Source organism: Thunnus thynnus, chromosome 9, assembly GCF_963924715.1.
Source record: "Thunnus thynnus chromosome 9, fThuThy2.1, whole genome shotgun sequence".
NCBI classification, from domain to species: Eukaryota; Metazoa; Chordata; class Actinopteri; order Scombriformes; family Scombridae; genus Thunnus; species Thunnus thynnus.
The window spans coordinates 22,896,886-22,923,165 of NC_089525.1; the positions used below are offsets into that span (position 1 = coordinate 22,896,886).

Here is a 26,280-nt window from a genome sequence, read left to right on the forward strand (position 1 = left end):
TTGCATTAAAAGGTAACTTTATGTCATTAAAACTTATTTCTTATGTGATACAAGAAACTCTTTGATCCCCCCCAGGTTTCATTAACAGTATACAGGTACCCAACACAAATACAAGACATAAAAACTGACATGATTTTTTAATAAGAAATACACGAAACTGAAAAAATTGTACAAATTGAAATAAAATAAAAAAATTGCATTCTTATAATTTCTGGTACTTTTTTTTACATAGACTTTTCCATTATTAACCATTATCTGTTTACTTTAAAGCAGGATCCCTCCTTGATAATCCATGATTACAAAACTGAAATCAAGATATTTTCTGATCGTTGCTTCAGTGGTCAGAGATTGGTTTTGGTGGTCCGTTGTGCCTTGAACAGTCTTCTCTCCTAACAGCCTACACAGAACTCGACACATTCATCTGCCAATCTACAGGCCTCCACACATATCGAGTGAGGGACTTTTCTTCACAGACTACTATGAACAAGCACGATCAGTAATATGAATTGGTGCTCTGTCCTGGTTGTGTGTCTGAAAAGAGTGGGAAGAGTTTGATTATAAGCATGAAATCTGTTGTTCATCATTGTACATACATGGGAACAACGAAAACTAGGGAAATGGACATAAAATATGTCTGAAAAGTTTCTGACTTACTTGAAAGTTGCTGTTGCAGCTGCCTGACAAGAGCTGCAGTCTGCTGCTGCTGTTGGGTCTGCTGCATACCCTGTCGGGGAAACTAAGATAGATATGCACACACATTGTTTTAAGAGAAGAGAAATTACAGTGTTTTTTTCCATAATCCATTAAACCCATTAACTACCAGTTGCATATATGTTACATAACTAATGATCATTTTGCATTAGGCAGCTGGTGGTTTCCATAGTTTTTAGTATGCCACAAAAATCAACATGTAGAGGGTAGAAACTAATCAAAAATACATTATCCTGGTTGAGACGCATGAATGTTGTCATTTTGAAAATGAAAATATAAATTAGGTCATTCCTTGTTTTAAAAAGGTCACTGTTTGGCAGCTCAATTGGTTCTTGGTTATTGGAATCTCATAAATTGCACAAAAATGATTCCAAAACTTTCAAGTTTTTCCAAGTTACTTTGATGCTGTAACGATATAAATAGAAAGTCGATGCTTTCTTGGAGAGCATACATTAACTGTTTCTTAAATATCAATGAAAGAAAAATAAATATTAAGACCCACATGGATCTTGTCTTGATCTTTCATCTTTGTGACACAGGCAGCGCACAGCTAAATTACTTTCCCCACACGAAATGGCCACATCAACAGACCGCTTGTGATTTGGAGCAGTTGTCACCTTTCATGTTGTGGTAACTTACGTCATTCACAACCAGCGCAGGTACAGGCGAAGAGTATTAGCCACTACACAAACTAAAACCTCAAAGCTTGGTTTTCAGGTACTACAACCAACGACTGAGAGAGAGGAGACGGAGTATGACTCAGAAGACCCTCCACTGTAGTTTCATTATGAGTTGTATACAACCCTGTCGGTGTAAGAGACTGAACTTTATCTGTCATTTAACCTGCACTATGCCTTTGGTTTGCATTCAGTTAGTCAGAAGAATACACGTTGATTGTGACATAATCTATCTCAAACATAAAAATGGGCACTTTGGAAATGAAACTGTATTTTTATGACAATGGATTTATTTTAATGGCATTGCTGACTGATTTTCTTTGCCGCTAATGTTGAGGTGAAAGATTATTTAATAAGGGCTTATAAATGGAACTCAAGTAAAGTATTTCCTTTGTTATACAACTTTGAGCCTACGGTTCTCATGTTCAGAAAATAAATTTAAAAAATAGCACTGAAATATAGTTGTTTCTGTGATATGCAGAATGCTTTTTAACTGAAGTGATTACATATGACTATTAATTGGCAGTACTTTTAAAAAAAATCCTTTGCTTGCAATTTTTCCCAATTCCTGCAATGTTACCTCAAAAAGAGCACATAAAACATTGCACATCGTATCACAATTTTTGAGAAAAGCCACTGCAAAATCAAGCATTTTTGGCCACAATAATCGTAAAAAAAAAAAAAAGCAAAATCCTGGTGGAACTGTAAAGGTCACAGTCACCTGTATAGGACCTACCATGGGCTGCTGTGGGGGCAGTGGCTGCATGCCCAGGCCCTGGTTCTGTGCCTGGCCTGGTGGTTGCACCGCTGACACCTGCTGCTGCTGCTGCTGCTGCTGTGGAACTTGCTGTTGAGGAGGAACCTGCTGAGGCTGGACTTGTTGCTGCTGCTGCTGCTGCTGCTGTTGCTGTTGTTGCTGCTGTTGAACTTGTTGGGCCTGCTGCTGCTGCTGCGGATACGAGGGAAAGAGACAAGAGTTGGTGCTTGAGGAAGAGACCTGTAATTTTTGAATTTATCGTACTGACTAGATTAAAGCGCGGCTTAGTCTGGCCTCTGGCAACATTACAGACCCGTTAATATTGTAAGAACTGCAGCACAGCCATAGTTTTGCAGCCTGTGGGCAGCGTCCTTCACAGCCTCCTGCAGCCTGGACTCAAAATTAATGGTGATCCTGTTTTTTAATAGCAGGACCCTTTCAAACACCCTGCCAGAGCACCTTAAACCTGAATTTTACTTCGTCAAGGTTTATAGTTCTGCCTGGGTCCTACTAATTCACTGCATCATTGCAAAACTAGATAGAGTTGTTCATTCAGGCAGTATCTTCCTTTCACTTTATATCATGTTTACATTGTTTTACCTTCACTTTGTGATGATTTAAAGCAGTAATAATGGCAGCAAAGAGATGTGTCCAGAGGTGTTCATCTATCCTGTGTTTCTTCTAGTCAGTTAAAGAGGTTCACACAAGCGAAGGCCCTTATAATTCTCTAATTCAGTGAAAGGGGTTCTTGTTTTTATCATTTGTGGTTTCAAGTTCTTTCTTTAGTTGAGGTAAGATTTGGTTAAATAAGTTATTTATATTTCTGTTTTTATAGCTACACAAGGCAATTTCATATGCCTGCAGAACCAAAGAGAAGCAAAATGTATCCGACCAATCTGAGATTTCATACCAAGAAATCATGTGATGCTTGATGTTTAGTAACTTGCCTGGTCTGTTTATGCTCATAAACTCAATAATACTTTTCATGATAATCTGATTTTACATTTCTGTAAGGCACTTTTAAACTCTAGGGATACATAATTTGAAGGGTTGTAGAAGTTTAACAGCCTCCTGAGTTAGAAAGTCATCCAAAACATATCTAAATACCCGGATAAATGAAAAGTGAGAGGATGAAAAGCCAAGTGACATACTCTGAGTGCTTGTCTGAGGTACTGCTGCTGTTGCTGTGCTGCTTGTTGTTGCTGCTGTTGCTGCTGCTGTTCTGCCAGCATCTGATTGGGCCTCAAGCCTGGATGGACACCCTGGCCTCCCATGTGACCAAGACTGTGCATGATAGGAGCCTGCTGGAGGGACTGGTGGGCAAACCTGAGGTTTACAGAAGAGGTAAGTAAGATGAAGCCATGTAGCAATGTATTTAAAAACAAATTTCACAATGAAAAGTCAAAAACAGCAACCCTGTAGTAATGTAATCAAATGTTAAACTGCTGCTATTTAAAGCTATTAAGCATTATTACAAAAAAAAAAGCCCAACAAAACCTTTGCAACACTATACTGACCTTTGTGTGTTCTGCATATTGTGTGCATAGCCTGGGGCCTGCTGGTGAACGTAACCACTGGGCCTCTGCTGCATTTGCCTAAGAGGATCCACCACAGCTGGGTTGGCTCCTGGATGGGTGCCCTGGAAGTTTTGGTTCCCATAGGAGGAAGGAACTATACCACCACCTTGGGACGGATGCTGCTGCATTCCCATGTGTGATCCGTATGTGGTATAGCCCTGAGATATGTTCTGAACAAACAGAGACGATGTTGATCATTAAAACCACAGCAGGGAAGGCTACCGTTATTGATTTATTGATAGTCAGGATTTTTTATTCCACAAAACCAAACGAGACCTTGAGAGTACACATGTGAGAGCATGTGCAACTGCAGGTATTTGTGTTGTTTTAGCTTTTCAGCGTGGGTGAGGGTGGCAAACTTTCATAAAATGATCTTTAAATGAGAGCACAGTGGACTGAATCCTGTTTAAACATCTTAACAGCTTTTTAAAATTCATTTGCATTACTGTGTATAAATAAAGGTGTACATCCTGTTTGTGTTTCCACCGCATCCGAGGAACCAGGTAGATCATGCAAATTAGACTCATGAGGAATTAAAAAATGATGGCAGCGTTTTCACACGTGAGGAAAAAAACAACACAGATTTGTCCTCTTGTTCTTTGTATTTACTGGACTGAAAAGGAAAGATGCAGAGGAGGAAAATTAAACTGAAACTAAGAGTGTCCGTCTCCACAGTAAATCATCTGTTGAGTGTTAGACGATTATTTATTTCTGCTTTAAAATGTAACCGCCATGAAACAATCAGAAAACAATGTTTTATATCTCTCATTCACGGGCTTTGTTCTCACTACTACTGCTCACTCTCTTCATGCACTCTCTAGCTCACTCGACCACCACCGCCACTCTCAGCTCACGCTGTTTGTCTCTCTCTTTTTCTCTCGCTCTTTTTAAAAAGGAGTCGGGAAGCTGACAAGAAAGCCTAACTTTATTTTTAACGTTGACGAACAAAGAGAAATGTCCTCCCCTCATCCTAAATAAATACTAGAGTACTTCTTTTTTTTTTAAGAATGAAGCGGTACAAAACTTGAAGCAGCCACGGTGTCTGTGTTTGACCAATCAGAAATGTTCATCCCTGCAAACCCTGCCTCCAAAGTTCCTATGCTTTTGGAAAGTACTTCCCCCAGAGCAGGGACTTTTTTCGGGGGTAACACAATCTCCCTGGAACTTAATTTAGACTCCGGTTCCTCTGGTGGAAACACAGGTAGATGAACTGAGATCCCCAAATGGTTCTTAGTGTCTGGGGAAAGTTCCTGTGTTGGAAACAACAAAGGAAGTGGCAAAAAAAGACTTACCTGAGACGCCTGCATTGAAGTGTAGGGTTGGTTGGGTGTTATTTGTCTAATCTGCTGCCCTATCATGCTCTGATTCTGAAAAGAGAAACAACAAATCAGCAAATAGCAAAGATTCAACGTCCAGGAGGTAAATTCTTACATTCCGACTTGATAACAAAATCTTTCACTCAAAACAACTACACCGTTCTCATCCTAAATAGTAAAATTAAGAAGCAATCAAACAGCAACTTAATTATCTTAATTCTGCTTCAGCTTACTAACTCCTGCTTTTGGTCAACTCTCAACCTGATTAGAAGGTGTTGCTTGATTTGTCAGTGCGGACTGACTCACCAGTCTGACCTGTAGCTGTTGGCGGAGTAACTGGCCTTGTGGCATGGTAGGCTGGGGCTTATAACCCATTGGGTATTGTTTGTCCAGTCCCATCATGCCAGGCATGCTTCCCTGCATACCAGGCATCATGCCCGGGTAGCTGGGCCGTGTGGGCATTATTTTGTTCATTGGTGCGTTCCGGGTAGGTCTGTATGGAGGATCTAAACCAGGACCTCCTGTGGAAAGAAAAATTATTTAAACCACAATCTCAGACAGTATTTAAGTATGTCATAATGATGATGATTCAATATGCTGGGAACTTACCTGGAGGTAGAGGCTGGTTCTGTGTGTACATGCCCATGGACTGCTGGCTGTAGGGTAGCCTGCCATATGGATGGTTCTGCATCAGCTCAGGTGGCATATTAGTCCCATAACTCACACCACCTGGTGTTCGGTTCACATAGTCCTGGTGAGAACAAGGAAGAAATCAATTACTTCAGCCCAGATAATCAAATGTATACAGAGTACCGATTATGTCAAATCATACTAATCCAAAATCATGAGTTTTAAGCCTAACTGACCTCTGTCTTGGCAGACGGAGTTTTCTTCTTCTTGTTTGATTTCTTCTTGTTTGAATCAGAGGGTACAGCGGGCACGTTCTTCTCTGGCTTCACTGCCTCCATCATCTTCTTCTCTGGTTCCTGGGAGACAGGCGTCAGTGGCTCCTCCTCTTCAGGGGGCAGGGGGAGTGGCTCCAGGTAATAGCTACGAGGTTTGGGCTTCAGGTGGGTGTGGTAAAGCAGGAAACGCTGCTGCTCCTCGAATTTAGTGACCTTTCGGTCCACACGCACTGTACCGAACCAGCCCCAGGATAGAGGGGCAGAGTGTTTGAGACCCTCAAAGACATCCCACGGAGAAATCTTCTGTTTGGTTGATACTTGAAGGCCCTGAAGGAACAAAGACACTGCAGTGTTACTTAACTGAAGATTTGCATGCGCTGCATATAGTTTGTGTATCTTTGATGCAGAGAGAATGTCACTTTGCTTTTCCTGTTGCTGTATTTATTTTTCAAAATAAAAGCGGCACTATTTTTTCCCCCCTCTCAATCTTTTAACATACTTGTAAGCACATTGAAACACAATGTAGTTATGCATTTTGTGCATCAGATTTTGCACACAGAATACCAGCATACAGTTCTATTAGATCAATAAAATTCTGGTCTGACCAGCTGATACAAATCACACTGAAACTGTGTGTAACTTTGCATGTAGACATCATGGTACAAGTGCGTTACCTCCTTCTCAAAGCCAGCGATCTTGTTACCCTTGGTGTCGATTAGCGAGCCCTGAGGTTCACAGGTTATGACGTCGCGGGTTTGCTTGGGCAGCGGCAGCAGCTGGCGAACCTTTTCCAAACTTTCTGACTGCCGATCTCCAAGCTCTTTCTGTGGATACAAAACGGGATACAATATTGAAAGAGGCGATTATGAAAATGCAAACAATGGAAAACGACACTGAACTTTTCTGAACTTTCCTTCATACCCGAGCATATTATTCAAAATCTTTGTTTTAGCTGGACACACACAAAGTAACCAGCTGATCAAGACAAATGTGGTTAAAATTAAAACACATTGCGTTTTTGTCACCCTCATTCTCTTGTGGTTGGTCACATTTTCAGCCTGAATTTTAGGTGAATATTTTGTGTTGGTTCATTTGAACTCGAACACTTTTCATCTGGTGTTTATTTTCTCAACTCAATGCTCAAAAAAGAAAAGAGAACGGTCCTAGACTTTGAAGCACAACAAAACCCAATGCCAGAGTAGACAGCTATTATATGAATACAAGAATATGACATATGAATCTATACTGAATCTGAATATCTACAGATTAAACATGTGCTGTTCTTACCCTGAGCTTCTTGACCAGATTCATGTAGGCCCTCTTATTCTCCTCCATGCTGCCCTGAGAGATACTGGACATGTCAGCAGCCAGAGTGCCGTTAATCAGCACACTCAACATGTCCAACACTGTTGTGAAGAGCTCACTGTTGGAGAGAAACAAACATGAGAGCCAGGCGGATCAAATGACTGATAATTGCTGACAACAGAGTTTGTGTTCAGGAGTGTCCAATTAGAGTAATAATGTGTGGATTGCACTTTGAAAAGGGGTTTTCTCTGTATTTGGCACTCACTTATTGGACTGCATGTCGACTGTGCCGCTGCTGATGATGTCGAGGAGTAGAACAGCCCACTCAGTGGTCTGCTGGGTGCTGCGCTGCACTGTGTCAAACATGCCTCCCACCTTGTTAGCACAGGGGAAAATGCTGTTAACATAACACGTTTGATCCAAAATAGTAGAATAGTAATAAAGTGAATGCTTAATATTTTGGATGATTAACTTGTGATATGAGAAAAGTAACATAACTAACAAAACTAATGCTGCCTTATAAAGCTGATTGTGGTTTTTGAGGAGCTCTTACAAGATTCAGTCGTAGTTTCAGAGCCTCGTGCATCATCTGCTTGGCCTTGCAGTCGTCCTGGTACTGGTCCTCTCTCCAGTTTGTGACAATCTGCTGTACTTGGCTGTAGAGAGAGGTGAGAAGGCCTTCCCTCTGCTCATCCTGCCCCTTCAAGCAGGTCAGCACCAAAGACAGGAATGGCTGCTGGCTCAGCAGAGACATACTGAGGAGGGAAAAAATGGAAAGTAATCGTGTTAAAGATAGCTGGAAGATTTTGTTTTTGCAGCTTCCATATCCAGTTAGTGGCACAAAATGAAAACAAATCATCCTGCCTTTACCTTGTAGGACAACCAAATAAAATCTAATCCAATTTGAGAGAATATGTTTGCCACTTACCTTTTCTGTTTTTGCCTGTCCCTCTCCTTACGTGAAGAGGAGCCCAGGTGCTGTCCTTTCTCCAGCTCCTCCCCTGCTGCCTTCAGTACATGACCCTGAACTGATGTGGGCAGCTTTGCTATCAACGGAGCCACCAGCCACACACCTGACCGCTCGGATGAGCTGAAACACACAGTGCGAACAATGTTAGATTTCCGTGCCGCTGTATGTTGGAATGTTAGCATTTTATCATCAAAATATTTCCAGGTGATTTAATTGCGAGATAAGTTAATTACAATAAATGTAAAAGCAGATTCAGTTTCATTTTATAGATGTCAAAAAATAGTAGTAACCAGCAGGCATCAGTGCAAAGGTTGGAGCCATAGTGTCTTAGCATTATTGAATGTAAGAATAAACTACTAAATTCAATGCAGAGTAAAAAATAATAATAATAATGAAAAAACCACAACAAGCCCTGAAGGGAGGCACAAAGACACACACCTTAAAATAGGTTTCATCTTGCTTGTGGTGCTGCTGTTGTTGGATGCAGAGCCACCTTGGACCGCTGCTCCATTCCCTGAGGGGTTATTGGAGTTCATCTCAGCTGATTTTTGAAAGACCTCGATTGTGGCCTTGGCTATGTTCTCCAAGAGAGAATAGAGCTCCTATTGGAAAACAAAACAAGGTATAATCAGATTCATTTGACGGGATGCACGAAAGTTAAGTCCATTGAAAACAACAGAACAGGAAACTTACATTGTTAGTGCTCTGTTTGATCATCAGTTGCAGCTCCAGAGATGACTGTCTCATCGTCCATTGGTCCATATTCTACAAAAAGGACAGAGTTTATGTTACTCACATACATTCTTCCTTATGTATAGTATTTATCAGCTGTCAAAAGCCAGTTCTGGGCATATGCACAGTTCGGTGCACTGGTAATACACTGATTCAGCCAGAAGAGGGAGGCAAACCCCCACAGTTCCAGTGAAAGAAAGACAACTTAATAGCAGATTAAATGGATTTATCAAGCTTCTTTTTAACTGCGTAATCAGATATTCAAGGCTTACCCACTTGTTTGATGTACTAACTGAACCTTTTTCTTTTACTCAAAGATAGATGATTTTTTGGGCATAAAACAAAAATAGAACTGAACCTGGAGGATGCGTTTGATGCGCTGTCTCTGGGGGTTGTCACCATCATCACTGTCCAGCTGGCGGTGAGGGTAGCAAATAAGCTGCAGTAAACGTTGGGCCTGAATGTTTACCAGCACTGGGTCCTGAAGGGCACTGCTGTCCTCAGACAGAGATTTCAGGCAGCGCTCTCCAACCCACTCCTACAGAGGGAAAGACATGAAAAGGATTAAGTGGCACAAGGGAAAATGTGAAAGTGGTCAGCAAATTACATTTCCTAATGGGAGGGATTGAGTTACAGCATCTTGTTTTAATGAGCAGTACTGCAGTGATACTAAAGCTCAAGTCAGAGTATCATGAGTCATGCAAAACGATCTTAACCAAAGATGGTGGGTAGTGATATGACAAATACAGTGCGAGGGGGTCATTTCTCAGGAATAGATCCGCACATGACAGAGCCTTTCTTGGTAGAAAAAGTGTTTGAAGTCTCTTGAGACCACAGAGCATGTCCAGCCCTCTGAGCGGCTGCCAGCTCCCTTTGGCCTTGATATCTACGTGAGATAAATTACATCTGCTACTGAAAATGATCTCATTCACGCTTTTTATGACTCTTTGGCTTACTGCTTGTACAAGCAGCTCAGAAAGCTCGGCTCAGAACTGTGACACTGCGTTTTATTGCTTCCATGTCATTTACCTAATTTCAGCTCATGTTCTCACCTGCTGGCAGATGGTCTTCAGCACATATTTTGCGTATACATCCAAGCTGGCTGTTTCTATGGAGACATTGCGCCCCTCGGATATGTCGTCAAGGCCAGCGGGGTGTGACAGTCCTGAGCCCCTTAGCTCAGCATCACCTATAACAAAATGGAGAAACCGGTAAAATCAACCAGTAAAATCTATAATTAACATCACAACAGACTATTTTTACAGTATAATAATCTGCATCGATCCCATGTAGGAGGCAAATGAGACGAAACAGAGCAGAGTTTTGACCTGGAAAAGTAATCAATCCTCATCTTGATGGTTGTTTTTGAAACCGCATTTTTTATATGACACATTCTGATCTTAAAATATTCTTACCCAGCATAAAAACAGCTTTGAGGACAGCAAATACAGCTCCAACAACTATGCTGTTCTGAGAAGCAGCAAGAAGGTGGCGATCACAGGACGACCGGATACCAACTGAGGATTTATCTGCAAGACATAACAACACATTATTAGCCAAAAAGTGAAAGTTATGATAGTTTGATAGAAACAAAAAGGTTTTTACTACCTGACTTCACACCGTCTTGGGGGACAGGGTTGCGCTGTGGCGTCTTGAAAAGGTGCAACAGAATCCGGCAGGTGAGTCTGGCTCCTGGCTCAGAGTCTTGCTCACTGCAGGCTGAAGGTAAGTACAGAAACGCACGCATCGATTAGAGCTGAGTTTCCTCATCTACACAATCTACTACATCAAAGTCACACATGTCACACATCTAAATTTAAACCTCGTCCTAGATTTTTCATCAGCCAGGATGAAGAGGAATTTTCACAGAAATCTCGTGGGGAAAGAGGGAGTGAGAACAAAGCATTTGCCACAAGCGCGAGCTGTTGGCATGTGTGGTTGCGTTATAAAATGAGCCAAACCCAACCAAACAGCATGGCTGAATGGGGCTTTGTCTCCAAGCTGGGAGGAAAAAAAAAAGATTAACAGTGGGGAGAGAGAGGCACTTCTCTGGCCAGTGCACAAAGCACATCAAGGCTTCATGGACCCAGATCAAATATGCTGTGTTTACTCTCCTCTCTGATAGAAGTAATGCATTATACAGCTTGGTATTCCTTCCTATGAGCCAGGCTGCAAAGTACTGCTCACTCATTTATAGAATGCTTGATGGCTGTGATATTATATATTGATGCTTTGGGGTGGGCGGAGGGGGTTCATGGAGAACCCTGGTGAGATTATATCACAGAGCAGACCAACTAAAGTGAACAAAGTCTTATCAACTGCCTAGTTTGAAGGATGATGATCTGATAGCAATGACATCAATACATATTTTTGTATAGCTTCAGATGAAATAATCCTTACCTGCGTTGAGGAGGGAAGGAATGGCCACACAGCGAACCAGGTCTTCAAGGAGTAGGCACTGTCTAGCGATGAGAATGGCTACAAAGGTTGCCAGGGAATCATGGAAGGACAAATCGCTAACCTGAGGGAGACGTGTGCAGAGATCAGCTTTAAAATGAATGCTGTGTGATGAGAAAAGCTGCTGTAATGTAGTAACCAATCAAATAAGAGACTTGAAAATAAATATTACAAGTGAGCTGAAAGGCAGGTAAGAGTAAAAACATAGTTGTGACATAAAGAAACTAAAGAGAACAGATGAGATCCTTCTACCGGTTTCACAAGTAAGCAACGGTGAGGGTCAAAAGCACAGGTGTTCAGAAAAGAGATAAAAACTTACGAAACCACAACTTACATCTACATTACACAGCAAATCATTGAAGCCACAGTTGCCATTGTTGGAGGAGCAGCAGAGAGCCTTGAGGATGCCGAGCCACTCGGCGCTCAGAGAGCGACAATACGCCGTCAGCTCTGCGCACAGGATCCCGATATCGTTCACCCTGAAAGCCCATTAAATGACATCAAACAACAGTCTGACAAAGAGTACAAAAATGTAGCCGTCTAAACCGAACGTAACAAACCTCTCAGGGTCTCGGTGGTCCACGCACACATCCATGAGCACGTTACAGACGAAGCTGTAACGGTTGGCTGGGCTGTCGTTGAGGATCTTACCCACCATCGAGTGGTTGAAGTTATGTGCCGAGGGGTTGGCGATGGCCTCCATCATAAACACAGGGTCCCAGAGCATGTTGGAGTCTGACGGGTCAATATTGCAGTAGATGGAGTTCTTCACTTTGGAGCAGAATTCACTGGAAGAGAACAAGATTAACTAAAATTAAACAACCATGACTTACATAAAAGTGAAACCCTGCCATAAATCATGTGATTGAGTTGATTTATTGTACACAAACATATTTTAAATGTTAGGTTCTACACATTCCACTTTCCAAAAAAGACATCTATCCTTCAGAGATCAATATGCTTTTCTATTAAAGCAGAGGAAAGCCTTTATTTTCAAATAGCTGAAATAGAAACAAATAGCTCGTTTATTTATACCTGAAGATCTCGCCAAACTTGTTCTTGAGGTGACTGCAGGAGGTGTAGAGGTCATACAGGTAGGCCAAGATGCAGCGCTCAGCGGAGGAACAGTCCGCCGGGTTCACTCCTGATTTCACCACGATGCGCAGCCTGAGGAAACAATTACACACATAGTTCAACAGAAACTCCTCAGCTATATACTTAATAGTGTTTTGTTGAAACGTTACTTTTATATTTCACTTTAATTAGAGGCTTTATTTAAATTATCTCTAGTTCCAAAATTACCAGCATCACAAACAACTGTTAGGAGCACAGCTTTTGGGAGTTAAGAGCCCTGTCAGCATCCGTGTGACAATAAAAATACTCAATTAAAGTAGAATGAGAAAGCCCTCAGAGTGCAAACCACTAGCAATTCTTTAGTATGCAGTTACAACCCAAAACATCCTTTTTACTACTTTAATTATAAGTTTAACTGATGCCTTCACCCTGCAACCATTCCTTTAGGCTTGGAATCAAATCTCTGTTTCTGTTCATTTCGACAATACACGGTGTGATGGTGAAGTCTACGGTGGTTCACCAATGCAAATCTAAGCAAGTCTTTACAAAACTGAGATTTTTTTTGAGGTATCCTGTAGACAAACATCAAGGCTTATAAGTGACATACCCATCAAAAACCTGTGCCGTCTGCTCAGGATTGAGAATGAGGCAGGAGTGGTACCTCCTCAGCACAGCCACGATACACAGACACAGGCTAGTGGTGTAGCTTCCCACCAGGCTGGACGACTTCAGCAGCAACTCGGCTTCCACCAGACTCAACTCATTCAGAAGCTGCAAAAAACACACACGATGTATTTTCGAAATATATATATTTTTTTTATAACAACGATGAATAAAACAAGATTCATTTGGATTTATTTATGTACATAAGCGATAAAGCTGTCCATACTTGAATAGCAAAGTCTATGAGGCCACTAATGTTGAGGGAGTACTCCATGAGGTCAAAGATGAACTGGATGTGCTGGACGAGAGGCAGGTGATAAGACATCCCTAAGGCAAAGCTGGTGATCTGTTCCAGCACATTTCTGGACACCTGCGCACAAACAAAATATCAGACATTGTTAACATGCAAAAAAAAAAAAAAAAAAAAGCAATAATATCTCCAGTCTTGGCTCTGACTGTGAGCGCCCAACACAACAATATGCTTTCATTCTGCAGAGCTCCAACAGAGACAGTCTACATGTAAAATAAGCAGAAACATGCGGTGATGCCAAAATATTTTGTCAGCTACAGAAATGTTGTTGTTGTTAGAGGGAGACAAGCCAGACGAATGAAGGCAAAAAACAGCCAAAAGGTAAAAATGTAGCCATTCAAACAGTCGTAAAAAACTGGATACAAATATGTCTTTGCTTGCTTTGACAGTGCCTACTCCTTGAAGACTCCATTAAAACATGCACAACATTTTCAAGTACAAATCTTATCATATTTTATGCTATACAAGCTTACTTCAGTGGGTTTAGTTTCCTACAACTCCTACAAATGTACCATAAGCACAATAAATATTTAAATATTTTTGCCTTTCGGAGTCACATTAATGTAAGAATGAATGCAAAAACAACCACGATGTTCCTGGAAAAACGTTCCTATACATCAAAGTGACTAATAAATAAAAACTTTTAAGGGCCGATCACTGAACTTTCTCAAACAGCTTTTGGCCTCTTGAGACTTGTTAAATGGTAAAAGTTCCACACAGACTTGACCCTGGAATTACTGCCAGCTACATTTTAATTAAAAGCACTTTAATAATGCAAAAAAAAAATAACGCTTTATGCAAATGAAATTGTATCATTTTTATACTATAAATCATCCATTGGCTGTTACTGTATTGCATCTGACGTTGAAATGTATTCTCTGTTACAACCTCTACAACTGAGAAACCTAAATACGTTATGTTCTGCTGTGTTTTCAACTTACGCAGCCACTTGAGTCAATTATCCATTCAAATTGTATTCAGACATCTCACAAGAGAAATCAAATTATATTCAAATTACATTTACATTCAAATTAGTCACCTTAGGAGGTCTTTTGTTTTGGGCTGCTTCTATTAATAAACCCTTTGAGTAATCCCCAAACAATTAACTGATTCCTATATTCTCTGAAACACACATGAGGACATCTAAAAATGAATTTTGTCTGGTCTAACCTGGGAGGTGACCTGGTGCTGGTCGAAGTGGGAGAGGTGCTGGAATTTGGAGAAGATATCCTCAGCAGTGGGAAAGGCCTCCGGCTTACTCCTCTTCCTCTTTTGTCCTTCCTCCCCTCCTGTGTATGTGGGAAAGAGAGGCAGGGAAAAAATAAAGAGAGGGAGCAGCAACTCAGCGGTTTTCTTTCCAGTCTGCCGAGTAGGCCAGCCGTGAAATCAAGTTAACCCAATGGTCTGTTATCTTATTTCCAGCCTCCTTCGATTTGGCAGCTTCGCTGCAAGAGAGAACGCTATAAAGTAACTGAAAGCGAAAGGAAAATTTCTCATCGAAGAGAAACACAATCGTGAGCTGAAGGTCACCATCGGCTCACAGGAATGTACTAAAGTGTCATAAAACACTCCAATCTATGCAATTATAACTCTGAAAACCCTAAATCACCTTAATAAGGTCACATGTATATAAGATAAAGTGGCTGTGAACAGTTGAGAGCTATTAGCATAGAAATTGGATGAAAAGAAGATTGAGTGATGCAACCCCCTAGGGTCGATAGAGCAAGGGGGGGAAAAAATGCTTGTTCTCTTAAGAAGGGCAGGGGAAAAGGGAATACAAATGAAAAGTATTCAAAGAGGCAGAGTTATTAGGGGGATAACAGCTGGAATGGCCACAACGGGAAAGAGAGTACTCAGGCTGCATGTGAACAATGTTTTACAAACATTAAAGCATGACAAAGCTCCTGCGGTCCACACTGCTGTCTGGAAAAACATTATCTCTCTCATATGATGTACATGGATTACTCTGCAGAGAGATGCAGGAGGGGGAAAAAAAAAATCACTGAAATAGGGGACACTATAAAAACTTCAAAACTGGCTCCATTTACATCCTTAAACATGAGAAATAGCTGAAATTAAAGTGTAATCTTAAATGACAGTTTGCTGCCAGACAAACTGCATGCCCACAGCTAAGCTAATGTAAAACATAAGTAAATGGGAAATGTGGGATGTTAAGCAATCAGTCATGGGCTGATAAAACTGAGAAGCACAGTTAACGTACCTGTTTCTGCTGTGCTTTTGCGGTTGAGCACCTTCAAGATATCTTTGGTAATTTTCTTGATGGTGTGTCGTGCCTCGTCTCTCAGTTTGCCCACACCGTAGAGGACCACTAACCGCTGGTTGCACTCGTGGCTGGCACTCTCCTCCTAAAGACAGGGGGGGAAAAAAAAAAGATCCTCATAAAACTGGATGCACCTGATAACCTGATCAGCACAGCAAAACCGTAAGAAAAATAAATTGGAGACATATATCTTCAGCCACCAGATCCGATAGGATTTGAGGAGTAAAGTTACCCTTAAACATATCAGAAGCATTTTCTCTAATATGTTTTGTAAATTATAACTTGGAAAAACACTCAGCCGCTATCAGGAAAACATATCGATATTAAAACAAAAGTGGCTCATACAGTATGTATTTGTAAAGCAGACTCAATTTAACTGGCCAGTATTACAAGAAATTACATCACTAACATGATTTTTAAACTCTCAACTATCAATAACGACCTTAAGAGTTCAGTAACAGACTTCATGCGGGCTGTGATTGTTCTTACCTGAGGAATCGGGAAGTGAGTAGCGTACTGAATGTGTCGGGGTTGCTCGTACAGCTGAGGGAAGGCGGGGTCCATGCCTTTGTCTTTACAGGCAGCCTTGCTGTCCTGCTCTGGGGCAGGTTTCTCAGGAGAGGGGCTCCCCTTAGACTCGCAGTGCATCGGAGGAGAGAACATCTGCAAGGCAAGAGGAGGCAGAGATGACTCTGAGGAATGCCATAATATATCCCATTTGGTTCCAAACTATATTTATGCACGAATACCATGTCTACCTCGTCAAAATTAGCGCTGGAGTTGTGATCGATTTCCATAGACTCCGACAGACCGGTATCCTGTTGAACAAACAATAACCATATGTTACCCTTTTGCCCCCCACACATTGTACTGCTGCACAAATGACTCATCAACACCAACAACAGACGCCTCCGACGTGCCTCCATTTTGACGCTGCTGCCCGCGTCCTGCTCCTTGCGTTCTGATTCATCGGAGGGCTCGTCGCTGGGGGAGCGCGGGCGCGGCAGGTGGGAGTCGGAAGCCAGGTCACCTCTGGAAATCAGCGTGCACATGTAGATGTTGTGGGAAAAGACATCGTGACGGATGAGCTCACAAAAGAGCAGGACCAGGTTGGAGAACTCTACTCTTTCGCTTTCATTCCCAGGCTCCGCTACACAAGAGGAAAAAAAAAGAAAAGGATTTGAATAATTTACCAGGTTTCCCTCACCAAATCATTTATAATAAATACGCACCGGGTAATAAAATAAGAGGCAAAGACAAAAGGATATAAAACTTCTTTAATATGAGATCAAGTTTGACACATTTAAGAATCACAGCCGCAAGAAATGTGATGGAAAAAAAAAAAAAAATAAGAAAAACAGAGACTCACTCAGTGTGGGGGCCTGAGTATCGAGAAACTGTAGCAGCACATCCTGAAAGACTGGTAGTGTGGCAGCAGAGAGGGAGCCGGATGACACAGAACCCTTCTCATCCACCACCTCTGACTCACCACACCTCTGCAAACAAATACACACACACACACACACACACACATACCAGACAGACAACACAGAACAAACAGTCTTTGAGTGCTAAATGTAGAAAATCTATTTAAAACTTCGCTCTGTTTAGTTCGGTTTGTCTACAAATGCCACAAAATATGAATTATGGAGTAGGAATTTCAAATATTATTGCAATGTTTGGGGTTATTTGTCAGATCAACCCTGCAGTAAATCATATAAAAGAATCTTACAGACTCATGATAATCTATTTTAGTGTAATATAGCTGGAGATGCTGTCAACTACTGTTTTTTTGCATGCACATATTGGTCGGTTGATTTGTAAAATACAAACCTATGCAGACCAACATCAAACACTGATAGTTTTAAGTCGCTATTTGAGTGCACTATTTACAAATGTTTAAAAAAAAAAATGACTTGGTTAGAGGTTTATAACCTGCGGTGATACAAAAAGAAAATATATTTGTTTGACACTGATCACTTCTAAAAACAGGTGAAAAAGGTTTCATTTTGAAGCTGTGGAAAACAAGCAGGAGATTGAACCGTGTAGCAGTGAGTCAGTAGGGGGTGGTGTGCCTCTTACCTCGGCTTCTATTTCAGCCTGTCTCTTTTCCAGCAGCTTGGCCACCACCATGGCCCTGTGTCTGCCAGAACGCTTACAGCACACTGCCCATTCACAAAGCAAGGTCACCACCGCATCGTCATCTGGCGACATCTGGACAGAAGCGGGTGTTATGAGACAATACGGCTAAAAATAGAAATCACTTGGTGTCACTTTTTTTTTTTAATCTGATGATCACAAGTCACAAGGGGTCAGCGCAGACATACCTCATGGCCGTCTTTACTCTGGCCTGAGCCAAATATTCGGTTGTACAGGGAGTCCAGGGAGTTGTTAAAGTCAGACTTCTCAAAGCTGTGGTTGTCTAAAACCTCCAGGGTGTGCAGAACCCTCCCGATGGTGAACCCTGGCAAGAGTTTACAGAGATAATTTCAAACATGCACGCAAACCTCTTCTCGCGAGCTGTGAACAGGTGTAAGCAGAGATAAAAAAGGACGGTTTTCTAACCTGCTGTAGTCTCCTGGCACTTATCAAATGACCACCTGAACTCCACAGCCTGGCCTCTCTCCTTAACTTGCTCTTCAATTTCTCTCAGCTTTGCACGTACCTGCAGCGGAAGAAAAAGGTGAGAAAACATTATCTTAACATCTGACAGCAAAGGAGAAAACTGCCATGACACCTTTGTGCTGCACACAAATATTTACATTTCGTCTTGGAATAAATTAGCAGTCCCCGTACTCACTTTTGTGTAAAGATTTTTACACAAAAACAAGGGAAGTACCTGCTGAGTAAAGGCGGTATTTCCCCCTGGCATTGGTAAGCTTGAAGGGGCGATGGGCAGGAGGTCAAGAGGGGAACCAGTCTTGTTTCTGCTGTCTGTCAGAGAGTAATGCCACACCAGAGCACTAGGACAACACAACACTATGCTCTGATGTGACAATAAGAAGAACATAAATAAAAAAAAAAAAATGGAAAGAAAAAGTAGAATTACTAAGTGAGGCTGATAATTTATCAAAGCAAACAGAATCCATGTATCAATTATATATTTAAGCTTAGTCAAAATAAGAGCATAATACCTGTAACATGCAGCTGAGGCCGAACACCAGAGGCCGGTGCTGCGGGCAGATGTAGAAGTCTGTGAAAGGTGTCTGCGGCTGGTTCCCTCCTGCCGGCTGGGAGGTGGGAGTGGGGGGTAGGGCGTTACCTTGCTGCGCCAAGATGCCATGGCCCGGATGCCCTCCTGCGCCGGGGCCCAGGCTCCCGTCGCTTAGCAACAGGTTGAGGCGGCGCGTGCAGAAGTAAGCCAGTCTCCGTGACAAGTAAGCCGACTGTACAAATTCCCCTGAGTACTGCGGGACGGGAGAGATTCACAGCGTTACCCACACTCACTCGGTCAAGCATCAGTCGGGTTTGGAAATAGAAACAAAATTAAAAAGGTTGTGGGCCCCGGTGGCCACTGTCAGCAAAGGTCAACGCTGCCAAAATACTGTGGATGAAGTTCATGATAAACTGTTGACAGCTGTAGAAGCCTGTCACACCACAGAGCAGCTCTGAGATATGTAACTGTTAATAGCAGTATGAATGTTAAGCGTGTTTCCCAAATGTGATCCATCAGAGCATGAGTGGTGATATGAGACTGATGTAGAGATGCTGAGGTGACAGTGAATAAATATGTTATAGAATACCTGTAGTAAAAGGGGCAGGAGAAGCCTGAGAAGCTCATCTTCACCCGGTCGGACCTTCTCGAAGCACTCCAGCACCCATGTCAGGAACTCGTGTCTGTCTAGCATACCATCCTGAACACAGAAACGACACGAAAGTGCATCTTTGTATTAAGTCGGTGACCAAAAGAAGTACAGTGTTTACAGCATGAACCGTTCACTGACTGCAGCATGTTATGAGCTTCACATCAAGGAAACAGGTAAATCAAGTTAGGAAACTCAATCAGGAAAAAGCAATCCAGGATAATTCCTGCAACTAACAATTTGCATTATTTATTAATCTGCTGGTTATTTTGTTTGTTAATCAGTTACTCGTGTGGTCAGGTTATACAGTAAGACAGTTTGTCAGTCCAAAATACAAAAAGATATTTAATTTACTATGAAATTCAATTAAGGAAAGCAGCAAATTCTCACAAATGACTGGCTGGAACTGAGGAATGTTTGGAATTCTTACTTTAAAATAGTTTAAACTGTTAAAAATAGTTGATTATTTTTATGTTGATCAACTAATTGATTAACTGACTCCTGGCGACAGCTCTTATAAATTCATCTCTTGAATTACTCTCCCCGAATGTAACAGGATTACTTAATTACTCAAAGGAGAAAAACAATTTGAAAGAATTTGTTTCAAAGTTGTACATTCTGCCGCAGACATGGGAAACATTTTTGCCACTTAATTTGCATTTTCTCCTCTTAAATGTCTTAATTTCCCCTGTGATACTCGCTGCACAGCTGCTGCCTCTTTAGCGAATCGTTAAAGCTTCTTCTGTTGTTTTGTACAATATACTTGTCCAATAAAAAAATAAGTCGAGGAAGAATTATTTACTTTGATAGCTAAATGTTGCCACAATGCATCAACAGGTTGCAACATAATTTCAAAATTGTACATCTAACACAAATAATGCTTGTCATGAATTTTTTACACTACTTTGTTACTGAAAAAAGTGAGTAATGTGATTAAAGTAACCTTTTACACTGTGACATGTTAAACACTGTTCAGCGTGAGACTTAACAGACCAAACTGACCTGAAACATGAACATGGCTAGCTTCTCGTTGTATTCCCACTGTTTCATGGCCGTTTCCACGTCAGCAGGAGTGGCTGGTAGTGGTGAGCTACAGCCTTGACTGGGAGACTGCCGGTAAAACTCAGCCACCTTCTGAAGCTGTTCCCACAGGTACTTAGTAATGATCTGGGTCCATTCTACACAGACACACACAATGCATTTTAAAGCCACAGAAATCAAATTAATGGCAGCACATTTTCTACTCAAAGAAATCATGTAACATCCTGTGAAAGTAAACATCTTTAAGTATCTTTTAGCTCAAACATTTAATGGAAAAATGATTCAAAACAGGTCAATGTTTCCTGCATCACTTGCTTACCTATGCACGGGTCAATCACATGCCTCTTCTTGACTTTAGTTTCTGTGATGGCTGCATGATACGCACAGGTCATCTTGATCATCCATGCCGAACGCATGACAGGGACCGAGTACTTGGCCAAGTATCCAAAAACCTCTTCTTTCTTGCTAAAGATTGGCACCTGTGATAAGGAAATATCATCTGTGTCAGTAACGCTGAGAGAAACAAGGCAAACACAAGGAATATTCTCAAAACAGCACAAACAACGAGAAAAAAGAAAGAGAGAAGAACTGTCAGGAAGACTTCTTCAGAAGAAGAAGAAAAAAAGACAATCCAAGGAAAAATATATATATGTGCATACACATTGATATAAAGCTGCTAAAACTCACATGAAACAATAGAATCCAAACATAAACAATATTAGCATTTCACTTGAAATAAATATAAAGGATCATAAACAGACGGCACATTTGATTCGAGGTAATTTATTCAAGTTTTCTGCTTGATATGACAAGAACAGAGTTAACCACTTTTCAACCAGCTGACTGAGTTCAGTACAGAACACTAGGCTTAACTACAGTCAAAAAATGCTGAATAAATAAAACTGTAAACATAAGATAAATCCTTGTTTTGAAAAGTCTGTTGCAAGAAAAAAAACAAAAAAACATTTTAGCTAGATGTATTTTCCTTTCCAACACTGTTTATTCTATGCATGAAGTCGCTGGATGAAGCAGCTGGAGAGGAGCGGTGCACTTGTGAACGTGATCTGTCAAAGTCAATAATACAGAGAGTTAGAAAACATTGTTTACTGTTGTCAGATGAAATATGCATCTACCTGTGCATGTAGGAATAAAAGAAAAGCTCTAACACAAACTACAGGGGTAACAGTAAATGATAAAGGCCTTTCATCTACATATGAATAGAAAAGCTCACCTTTAATTTAGCCTGATGTACTCAACATTCAAAATCTATCTGCTGCCATTTGTAAGAAGCGCATATTGAGAAATTAATTTGCTGTGAATGAACAAAAACACCTCACTAGACAATCTATAAATAATAGATTTTCAAGTTTTCAAAAATAACAAAGCAGCAATAAAAACTGCTGCCATGTAGTACAGACAATGACATTCACCGTGTTTTAGTTCAATACAAACAAGACAAACAATAGACTTGATTTAGACATAAGCCAGTGTTTCCTCTTTATTCGTTTAGCAGTGGTGCATCACCACAACAAGGGAATTACCACCACTGCAAACATTATGTATAAACATTGTAATTTAGCCTTAAGGTTATCTATAATTAAACTAAGTGCATACCAGATGCTTTAGAAGTAATGATTATATAATAATTAAAAGGATTTTTAACATTAGAACCTCCACTTTAAACATAACTTAGACACAAAAAGCAACAAATATGAGAAGAAAAGAATTATTGCCCAAAGCACCGCAGCTGTATTAAACACTGCAAGCACCAATTGTTCTAACAGGGAAAAGAACAACTACTTAACTTACCTCCACTGAATTGTTCTTGCTTAGTGGTGTTGAACTGAATCATCCAGGAGAGTTGCACAGTTCAGCCACCGTTTTATCGCCACATTCATTTGTTCTCTTCTTTGCTTGCACATAAATGATATGTAAAATTCTCCAAATGGTCACGTACACGTCGGGATCCTCTATACTTAACCTGCTGGCTACTTCTGTACAGGATGCCCTGGTAGAAAAAGTCTATCGAGCTTTACTAAACCGCAATAAGTGGTTAAATTTCAAAATTAAAAAGTTAAATTTAACTGGAGCAAAAATTTTGAATTGCCATCGTAGTATTATTGAAATATTAGCGAATTTTAGTTAAACGTGCACTAATATATGAAGATTTTAGTACTGGGCAATATCAGTTTTAACAGTAACACAAGTCTCTCGCAATGCTTGCCACCCTGTAAAGGCCGATTCATGGTTTGCATGCTGTAAACTTGCATGTGGAGACGCATGCGGTTCAATACACACTACAATCGGCAGGTCTGCGGATACAGACGCGTTCCACATGTGCGCACTAGAAAACGAGGTTGCAGCCACGATAACTTTACAGAGTTGTAAAATCCAGTCTGAACATTACAAACATCTGATAAGCCTTTAAACACAATGATCTGTTATCCATATTTTGTTTTCGCCCGCACCAACACAGACCCTTTGTTTTACACAGGACTGTTTTCAGTCTGAATGAAGCCAAGGAGTTCCCGTATGTTGCAGAACAACAAGAAAAAGTCAAAAAAAAAATGGTGTGTGCGACAGCTTAATGAGAATAAGAGTACAGTACATACATTAAGTAGACGAGACAGGCGTTTCTGTTTTCTATTCTAGTGCATGTGCTATTGGCTCACTTGCAGTGTGTACGGTCCGCACGGTCTCAAACTTTGGGTGCTCGCAGACATGGACAGATGACAAAATTAACATCATGCAGACCAACGCCGAAGCAGAAAGCATAAATTTGCCTTTAGACTGTAATTCTCATCATATGCCAGAAAACGCAGTTATTTGGAAGTTCTTACATCTAAGGTGACAAAAAGGTTATGCCTGGTCCTTTCTAGCAAACTATGTAGGACATCTTAGACTAAGCTTGTCAAGCTCACACTCAGCTGACCTTTATCAGTCTAAGCTGTATTTTGTCAGGCTCAGCCGTATTCAGACTCAGCTGTGATCTGTTCAGGTTCGAGTTTTCAACCCAAAGGCACAGTTGAGCCCAGTCGTGTTAGCAGGATAGCATAGTAGCATGTTACATTTAGCATTTGTTAGGAATGGTAGCATGCTAACATTTGCAATGTTAGCATGTTATAATAGAATTTACCTTATTTTGACAGACACTTAATTACCGGCAAAATTGAAAATTGCATTTTCCTTAGTAGTTGTATCAAAATAAATTACCTAGTATCTGTTTGTATTGTTGTTTATTGTTTGTTGTCAATGTGAGCCAGGTAAACACAATTTTGTTCTGCTGTGCACCTCTAGAGTGTAGTTTTAGAATCACAATAAAAGTTTACCTTGAACCTGAACCTACCAAGACAAGACATACAAAGATGTATGTTTTATCAGTGGTGGTCAGTGTGGGCGGGAAAAAGTTTGACCCTGAGGAAGACTAGTGGGCACTGAATCGTGAAACCACAATGATAAAGGCTTATTAACTTTGGTGAATCCATTCCCTTACTTGTGGACATGGGTGGGAAAATTCTGGGTTCAAAAATCTACACCAGTGCTTCCCTTATGTAGACAGTGGAAGTTAACAGGAAGAGGAAATATGACCATGTAAAGAGAACTGGTGTTCAAAGAAGAGACACTGGTACAATGCAGTAGATGAAGCCAATGTGGCACCTTGTTTTCTTCACATGTCCATACTATATTGCCAGTTAAACCAATATGAAGAAAACATTAATTAGTAAAGAAGGCTTTTAGTGTTTTACACCCAAGGTCTTACCTTTTTTGCCAGCTGTGTTAGAGGTTTAGTCCCCGCTAAATCTGTGAACCAATTATTGATGGAGCTCTGTGACCGTGCTGTGACGAGCCAGAAATTATCCTTCTGGTTGACCTGTGGCTTACGCTTCCCCGTGTCTGGAAACGTGTTGTAACGCAGCTTCTCAGCAATGATGCTGCTGAAGTTTGAACTGATCTGTAAAGCATGGAGGAAAAACCTGTTTGATGGCCACATCGATCAAACTACTCACATAAAAATACAACGCGTATCGGGCTGGGTAGAACCAGAATTTCTTTTAAAAAAAACAGCCATGTTTTACCTTTGAAGGGTTGAAGTTGACATTTTTGGCACTGCCATGTTCATCACCAGACACAGCCGGCTGATTGTTGAATCCTTGCTTCACATTCAGTGCAGTCAATTCATCCTGAATAAAACATTGATATCAGCACAAACTTCTTAGTGCTAAAGTACAATATCATATAATTTCTGTTCTCAGATGAGTAAATGGTAGTTTGAGAAAATTAGGTTTGCTGACACTAAGAAAACAAACATAACTAAAATGAAATATTACTAAGTCATAAGATATATTTGCATCAACGTAGACAGGATATCCCTGAGGTAAAGCAGTCAGTTTTCCATTTGCATCAACAGATTATCTCAAGTTAATAATAGATCAGGAGCCAACAGCAGTGCTCAGCTAGGCCAAAACACTGCTGCTTAAAATCTAGCACGGATAGTTTATCTCAAATTTAGAGAGTGAAGGGTTCAGCTGTGCAGGTTTAGCTAATTCGCTGTAAGAAAACATCAAGCTAACAAACAATTACTAATCACGCACAAACCAAAAAAAAAGGCGACGCATACTGTTTTCCATCACAAACCGAAAATGGTTGCAGATGATTTCAAACTGGATAGCACTGGCCAGCCGACAAGCTAACCGAGAAAACTCCATTTCTAGTGAACCGGTTGTTTTCCAAGTAAGCTGACGAGCTAGCTCACAAACTGACAACTAACCTAGGAGCTGTTCATTGTTATTGCTAGGCCCAAATCGTCTAGAAGGCTTGCTAAAGAGGCTAGCTAGTGTTAGCTTGAACAGCTTCTTGGCTGGAAATTTTCGTGCCTAAAACGTTATCGCTGCACTTTTAGTTTGTACATCGTAAAATCTGACCTCTTTTTGCTTTGGATCTTGAGGATAAACGTCCGGAGGGCCGAGCCGGGGCCGCTTTAATGGCCGGTGTTCGTAACTTAGGATCCCGAAAGCAGCCATCATCCAGCGGCATCACAGCCAGGGCTTTCCTCCTCCTCCTCCTCCCCGCAGCCTGAACACAGAGCCACGGCCACTCTCACTTCCGGCTACGGTTCGCCCCCAACTTCAAAATAAGAGTCCTCTAGGCCTACACATTTCTGCAGCAAACACAAAACAACAACAATAATAGATAAACAATAACATTTAAGGACAAGTCTGTCTTAAAACAACAGTCAGGTGCCCAAATGAACACTGAAAGAGGGTTTTCTTCGCTGTAATTATTCCTCCTGTTCTTACTGGCCATTCAAACATCCCCTTCAAATGTGCTTTCAATGTATTTGATGGATGCCAAAATCCACATTTTGTGCAAAAACGCATTTAAAGGTTTATCTGAAGCTTATATGAGGATTCAGCAGTCTGAGTTAGTCACATCAAGTGGATATCTGCCACATTTACAGTCTTTTTTATCATCAAATTTCCATTTTGTGTCTCCTCCTATAGTGTTTTCCTTTGAGCTGCAGAGAAGTATAGAAACAAAAAGAGACTTTGGTATGAAAAAGACTGTAACATTGAAAGATATCTACTTGATTTGACTCATTTGGACGGCTGATGCTTCATATTAGTTTTAGATAGGAGGAGTGTGTAAGATTAAGTGGCCTCCAGCAGCTGAGGAACCCTGGCCGTTCCAGTGACTGGCTGGT

General features: G+C 41.0%; 1 protein-coding gene across 3 annotated transcripts; it reads right to left on the bottom strand.

Annotated features, from left to right (window-relative positions):
* On the bottom strand, positions 1 to 25,659 carry med12 (mediator complex subunit 12). 3 transcript variants are annotated; one of them, XM_067599743.1, is made up of 43 exons: positions 25,502 to 25,659; positions 24,656 to 24,760; positions 24,340 to 24,531; positions 20,899 to 21,058; positions 20,541 to 20,716; positions 19,479 to 19,589; positions 18,870 to 19,142; positions 18,575 to 18,721; positions 18,301 to 18,400; positions 18,063 to 18,199; positions 17,818 to 17,949; positions 17,105 to 17,231; positions 16,656 to 16,885; positions 16,494 to 16,553; positions 16,225 to 16,398; positions 15,676 to 15,820; positions 14,625 to 14,743; positions 13,371 to 13,514; positions 13,089 to 13,252; positions 12,443 to 12,574; positions 11,968 to 12,195; positions 11,742 to 11,886; positions 11,351 to 11,471; positions 10,559 to 10,669; positions 10,366 to 10,479; positions 10,003 to 10,139; positions 9,309 to 9,488; positions 8,912 to 8,983; positions 8,657 to 8,820; positions 8,177 to 8,338; positions 7,802 to 8,003; positions 7,514 to 7,623; positions 7,231 to 7,366; positions 6,618 to 6,767; positions 5,905 to 6,270; positions 5,648 to 5,789; positions 5,354 to 5,559; positions 5,015 to 5,089; positions 3,663 to 3,892; positions 3,297 to 3,471; positions 2,125 to 2,337; positions 655 to 736; positions 1 to 531 (listed from the first exon to the last, which is right to left on the bottom strand). In XM_067599743.1, the coding sequence occupies exons 1-43, from the start codon at positions 25,601 to 25,603 to the stop codon at positions 494 to 496; spliced, it is 6,489 nt and encodes a 2,162-aa protein (XP_067455844.1). In that variant the 5' UTR covers positions 25,604 to 25,659; the 3' UTR covers positions 1 to 493. The 3 variants fall into 3 exon arrangements, with proteins under 3 accessions (XP_067455844.1, XP_067455843.1, XP_067455842.1); XM_067599742.1 differs by having other exon boundaries at positions 2,125 to 2,334; positions 5,345 to 5,559; XM_067599741.1 differs by having other exon boundaries at positions 5,345 to 5,559; positions 25,502 to 25,658.
* Positions 25,660 to 26,280: the final 621 nt, after the last annotated feature.

Excerpts from the sequence above, each read along its gene's own strand:
- med12 (XM_067599741.1), bottom strand. The coding sequence starts at position 25,603 with ATGATGGCTGCTTTCGGGATCCTAAGTTACGAACACCGGCCATTAAAG. Across the intron at positions 10,480-10,558 it reads CCAAGACGGTGTGAAGTCAG|ATAAATCCTCAGTTGGTATC; the intron begins GTAGTAAAAACC and ends TATGTCTTGCAG. Across the intron at positions 5,090-5,344 it reads AACAGCTACAGGTCAGACTG|AATCAGAGCATGATAGGGCA; the intron begins GTGAGTCAGTCC and ends TTCTCTTTTCAG.